The following is a 6,542-nucleotide window of genomic DNA, read 5'->3' as shown; positions in this document are numbered from 1 at the left end:
CCTTCCTTCCTTCCTTCCTTCCTTCCTTCCTTCCTTCCTTCCTTCCTCCTTTCTTCTTTCTCTCTCTCTCTCTTTCTTTTTTTATTTTCAGAGAGAGAGAGAACAAGTGGTGAGGAGGGTCAGAGAGAGAGGGAGAAGCAGACTCTCTGTTGATCAGGGAGCCCGATTCGGGGCTCCATCCCAGGACCCTGATATCATGACCCAAGCCAAAGGCAGACACCCAACTGACTGAGCCACCCAGGCACCCCTGTTTTCTATTTTTTACTGTTAAAAACATCCTTAGAGCTAAATCTTTTCACACATTCTAAATGTTTTCCTAGGACAGATACTGAGAAGTGGAATTGTTCTTTCAGATTATACACACTTTCAAGGCTTTAAAAAAATACGTAATGCCAAACTGTCCTCCAGAAAGCCTATTTAAGTCAAATCGTCAGGGTATGAAATAACACTGGGTACTATTGTTGTTTTTTAACTTTGCTTCCTTGTTAGCTTAAAAGAAGTATCTCATTGATTTTTAAAAATAAACCATTCTTGGGGCGCCTGGGTGGTGCAGTCAGTTAAGTGCTTGGATCCTGATCTTGGGGTGGTGAGATCAAGCCCCACAACAGACTCTGTGCTCAGTGTGGGGTCGGCTTGAGATTCTCTCCCTCTCTCCCTCTGCCGTTCCTGCTCCTGCTCTCTCTCTCTCTAAAAATAAATAAATCTTTATTTATTTATTTATTTTTTTAAAGATTTTATTTATTTATTTGACAGAGAGACACAGTGAGAGAGGGAACACAAGCAGGGGGAGTGGGAGAGAGAGAAGCAGGCTCCCCGCCGAGCAGGGAGCCCGATGTGGGGCTCGATCCCAGGACCCTGGGATCATAACCTGAGCCGAAGGCAGACGCTTAACGACTGAGCCACCCAGGTGCCCCAATAAATAAATCTTTAAAAAAAAAAATGCCATTCTTTCATTACAAGTAAGGCTGAATATTTATTTAAGTGCTTTTTGCTGTTTGTATATTTGTGTATGTGTGTGAATTATCTCTTTGTGTCCCTTGTGCATTTTTGGGCACCTTCCTTGTTTCTGTTTTAAGGATCTTTGTGCATTTTTCTATAGGGAAGGTTCATCTTTTTATTATTCTATGATAACTCTTTTATTGCAAATGTTTTCCTCCAGCGTTTCATTTCAATGTTCCTTAATTGTGCAGGCCCTTCTTGAGGCCTCGTTCAAATCCTTGTAAGTGAGGGATCCATTAGTGTGAGGGTTGCCAGATTTAGCAAATAAAAATAAACAACAAATAAGGGTGCCTGTGTGGCTCAGTCGGTTAAGCATCTGACTTTTTTTTTTTAAGATTTTATTTATTTAAGAGAATTCGCACAAGCAGGGGGGAGGGACAGAGGGAGAGGAGAAGCAGACTCCCCAATGAGCAGGAGCCCGATGTGGGGCTCTATCCCAGGACCCTGAGATCATGACCTGAGCTGAAGGCCGATGCTAAACCAACTGAGCCACCCAGGCATCCCCTAAACATCTGACTCTTGACCTCAGGTCTTGATTTCAGGGTTGTGAGTTCAAGCCCCATCTTGGGCTTTATGCTGGGTGTGGAACTTACTTGATAAATAAATAAGTAAGTAAATAAATGAATAAACAAACAAACAACAAATAATTTTTAATAATTATGCCTGAAAAATTATTATTTATCTGAAATGTAAGTGTAACTGGGTATCCTGTATCTTATCTAGCAACCCAGTCAAGAGTCACAACTGCAGTGAAGTATGGCTGAATTGGGTATTCGGTTCTAAACTCAGCACATTTGGTGAAAATTGTGTAAGGCCAAAAGTGCCTTTAAAAGTCCTTTAAAGGGACACCTGAGTGGCTCAGTAGGTTAAGCATCTGCCTTTGGCTCAGGTCATGATCCCAGGGTCCTGGGATGGAGCCCTGCATCGGCTTCCTGCTCAGCAGGGGAGTCCGCTTCTCCCTGCGCCCCTCCCCCAGCTCATGCTCTCTCTTTCTCAAATAAATAAAATCCTAAAAATAAAACAAAAAACAAAAATCTTTTAAGAAGCTTTCAGTATGTATGGAGTTCTGTCTTCTACCTTACATAGTAATTCATTCATTTATTTATTTATTTAGAGTGTGAGTGGGGGGAGGGGCAGAGGGAGAGGGAGAGAGAAGCTCAGCGCTGAGCACGGGAGCCCAACAGCGGGCTCCATCTCACGACCCCGAGATCATGACCTGAGCCTAAATCAAGAGTCTGACTTTGACTAAAGCCACCCAGGTGCTCCGCCCCCGCCCCCCGCCCCCCACCGGGTGTATATGGTAATTCTTATGCTCAGTGAAGTTGAGATCCTCTCAGAACAGAAGGAAAGTAAGTCCCTGGGCAGATGTCTGGTCATTCAAACCACTTCATTCCGTGTAAATAGGTATGGGAGGAAAAAGGTGAGGAAGTTAAAGTGTTTCTGTTTGCCTACAAGCTTTTTCTGGTTTATTTCAGTTTCTAAAATGTTTAAACAAGTATTTATTGGTAGTTGTAATTCAGATATAGTAGCAAAGTTCATCTCACATGAGAATTATGTTCTAAAGTTAGCTCTCAAGGAAAACATGACCAGGCTGTGACTCCATCAAATTATTTTTATACAGTTACCCTTGAGTCCATGCTCCCCAACTCCCTCAGTCCAAACTGTATTTTCAATAAACTTTCTGATCCCAAATATTTTTCTTCAGGGGAAACATGTATATTTTGGCCCATTCAGCAGCTACTTAAGGGTAATCATGGTGATGGGCCTTACACCACCTGTTATGCAATCGTGTGCTGTTTTAGGCACCCTTTGTCTTTGTTTCTTTTTATGGATGTTTTTCTAAAAACTTTGCCCAACATTTTATCTTAGTGAAATATACCTATTGATACTCAAAAATTTCAAATCAATCATTAGCCAGGAGTCTAAAGCAAAATGAATAGAAAGATATATTCATTTTTCTCAAATAATTCATGAATGACATTCAAATCTCATGTATTTCTAGCATATTTGAAACAGTCCCATGAAATAAAAAATGTGTAATCCTAGCCTAAGTTCATTTTTAATAGGATTTGGCCTGTAATAAAAGGTTCTGTCATCTTATCTGCATTCTCTTCCATATATTTATATCTATTTCTTATAATATACATATAATACATATTCAATATATTTCTATATATTCATATACATATATATAAAGGATCACTCAGATTGTTGTTTTACATATTAGGTACATTGCTTTTGTTGGCTAATACTATCTAAGCCCACGAATTTTCTCCTTATATGCTAATTTCCAATCCAACATATTATAAAGGAATCACATGGCTCTATTCATTTGCTGTGGTCGCTGGAAAATCATGTTCACTTCTGAATAGATTGGCCAGTCCAGGTGCAACTCAAACATTTATAAATAAATATACATACAAAAATACACATACATAAATATATATGTACACATACAAATATATATACATGCAAACATATGTGTGTATATATATATTTAAACTTTTTATTGTGGAAAATTTCAAATGCATAAAAGTGGAGAAAATGGTATAATCACCCTCCTGTACCCAATACCCAACTTCAATGATTACCAACTTTTTCACAATAATGATATATATTTTAATTAGCTTTTTTGGAAGTGCAACATACATACAAAAAGTGCACAGATCATAGGTGTACAGCTCTATGAATTATTACAAAGTTGCTGCACCCAGGTAACTACCACCCAGATTAAGATACAGAACATTACCAGCACTACAACAGCCCCCACAAGATGGCCTCCTAATCACCACCTCTTTTTTTTTTTTTTAATTTATTTATTTGGCAGAGAGATAGAGAGAGAGCACATGTAGGCAGAGCGGCAGGCAGAGGGAGAGGGAGAAGCAGGCTCTCCACTGAGCAGGCAGCCCGATGCAGGGCTGGAACCATGACCTGAGCCAAAGGCAGATGCTTAACCGACTGAGCCACCCAGGTGCCCTAATCACCACCTTTTTATAGCTTTTAAAAGGTAACCACTATCCTGATCTCTAACATTATAGATTACTTTTGCCTGTTTTTGAACTTTATATAAAGGGAATCCTGCAAGTGTTCTCATTCTCTTTGTTTTACTTAATATGTTTGTGAGATTAATACATATTATTGTTTTTAATAGTAATTTGTTTTCATTGCTGTATAGTACTCTGTGGTAGAACTATATTATATTTATCCATACTACTGTAGATAAACATTAGAGCTCATTTTGATGAACATATCTTTTGGTGGAATGTAAGTAGGTAGTTAGGTCTAGAAGTGAAATTTCTGGGCTATAGAATATGTGTGTCAAATAATTTCCCACCAATTTATACTCCCACTCACAGGGTATGTGCCTTCCAGTTGTCCCACATCCTTGTCAACACTTGATGTTGTCAGTCTTTTCAATTTTAGCTCTTCTGCCATGTAGCTGTATCTCATTGAAGTTTTAATTTGCAATTTCCTCATAAGTAATGAGGTCAAACATGTTTTCATTTTTGTTGACCACTATCTACTCTTGTGATGTTCTATCTCTTGCCCACTTTTCTACTTACTTGTCTTTGAAAAAATTGATTTTTAAGAATTCTTGTATTGTGGATAGGAATGCTTTGTTGGTTTTACGCACAGCAAATGTGGCTAAACTGCATTCGAAAGATGCAGGGTCCTGAAAGAAAGCAAATAAATATAAAGTACTAATATTGTTGTTCACTGCTTCACTTATAAGATGAAGGGTGAACCATTTTAAAATCCAAAAAAAATGATTACAATCTGAATTTGAGGGTTGGAGCTTATCCAGTGTCTAGTATTTTTGCAGAAATTTCAAGAAAAAGGCAAGTACATCTAGTGATACAGAGGAGTAAATAGCTGGCTAGTTACCCAGACAAGTGGATGGCATTATTTTGGTGAGAAGAACAGTCCCTGACATGAGGATCTGGCCTGGTACTTACAGCTAGGCCTTGAGTATAAACAGTTTCACAGAACATGAACATCAGACAAGGCCACTCTTGACTATGATCAAGACAAAACACAACCCCTCTGTAATTATGTCTAAAGAACAGACAAAACCTGAACATTGGCCAAACCACAAAATGACCAAACATTCCCCCTACTCTGGCTAAGAAGAGTGACTTCTGTTTCTTTACCAATTTCAGCTTTAGCCTCAGTCTAGCCTGCTAACTTTCTAGATAAGCTCATTAAGATATCCATTCTTAAGAATTACCCCTGCTTCTTGGCAACATCCAATCCAGAGCAAAGCTTCACTTCTGTAAACACTCCCCCAAATCATCCAACAAAAGCTCCAATCCTATAATGAGTCCCTTTCTAATACTCTCCTACTGAGATGTCCCATGGTTCTCCATGATGTGCATCCTCCCTCCCTCTATTGAATAATAAATCTGACTAGTAATGAACCCAACCACTGGTGTGTTTGTGATGGCCTTTGGATGGAGGGCATTGACATTGGAGATTTCAGGACAACTAGCAGCCTGAGACAGGTAACTTGTCAGGACACTAAAAATACACCTATCTATGGAGCAAATTTACATTAGCCACAGACACAGAAATGGATGGATAAATAAAATTATTAATTTTTTTTAAAACCCAGAGGAGACAGAAAAATTTATAGAGAAAGTAGATTTGTGGTTGCCTAAAGCTGTGTGTGGAAAGGGAGATTAAATGTTAAAGGTCATCTTGTTGGGGGCTGGTCTAAATCTGTATTATGGTGATGATGGCATGACTCAGTAAATTTGCTAAAAATCATTGAATTGTACACTTAAACTGAGTGAATTGCATGATATGTAAATTATACCTCAATAGTTGTTAAAACAACAGTAATCCCACAGAACAGCTACTTTAATCCAGCAAACATTCTCTCTCTGTAAGCAAACTACATGGCAAACTACACTGTAAGCGGAAAGTTGGTTGCTGGGCATACAAAGTAGAATTAGCTACATGATTAGAATATGTTCCTGTGTATCACAGTACCACCCATGTTGCAGATGTGGAGGCTTTGGGCCAGGCCATTACTGTCTTCCCAGAGTTACCTTTTGGTGGTGTTTGCCTCTGTGGCTTTCATTTTCCCAGATTCTTCTGGCTGAATAATCCCTCTTCTGATTGCAACTCCTATTTTAGCTTCTAAATCAAGTCTTGTCCTGGGAACCATTCTTTCGTCTTAAATTTTAAGATTTCTTATACCTTGGCTCTGAACTACTGTGAGTTGCATTTAGAGCCTATTGTTCAGGGCCAGTTTTATTTCCTAGTTGCAGTATTTAGACTGGGGAAGGGGACCATGGATGATTCACTTTTTGTCCCTTGGACTATCATAGTTTTATACCAGAAATTAAAGAACAATGAGGTGATTTTTATCTTCTAGAAAATCCTGAAAGCTCATTCTTTTACAGGATTATAATTAGCAGACTACAGCTGCCCTTCCTGGAACTTGACACAGACGTGGGATTGCCGGATAAAATGCATGCATGTTCCACGGAATATTTGGGATGTACATGCACTAAAAAAACTGTTCATTGGTTAATCTT

At 38.9% G+C, this 6,542-nt stretch overlaps 1 protein-coding gene across 1 annotated transcript in view; it reads right to left on the bottom strand.

Annotated features, from left to right (window-relative positions):
• The window catches only part of LOC110585868 (C-X-C chemokine receptor type 1-like), a 64,653-nt gene extending 58,484 nt beyond the window's left edge, over positions 1 to 6,169 (bottom strand). Inside the window, 1 exon segment of the mRNA XM_021696015.1 lies at positions 6,051 to 6,169. Within this exon segment, the coding sequence (XP_021551690.1) occupies positions 6,051 to 6,169 (119 nt within the window).
• Positions 6,170 to 6,542: the final 373 nt, after the last annotated feature.

Source organism: Neomonachus schauinslandi, chromosome 3 (assembly GCF_002201575.2).
Source record: "Neomonachus schauinslandi chromosome 3, ASM220157v2, whole genome shotgun sequence".
NCBI lineage: Eukaryota > Metazoa > Chordata > Mammalia > Carnivora > Phocidae > Neomonachus > Neomonachus schauinslandi.
This window is presented reverse-complemented; position numbering and strand designations above follow the sequence as displayed.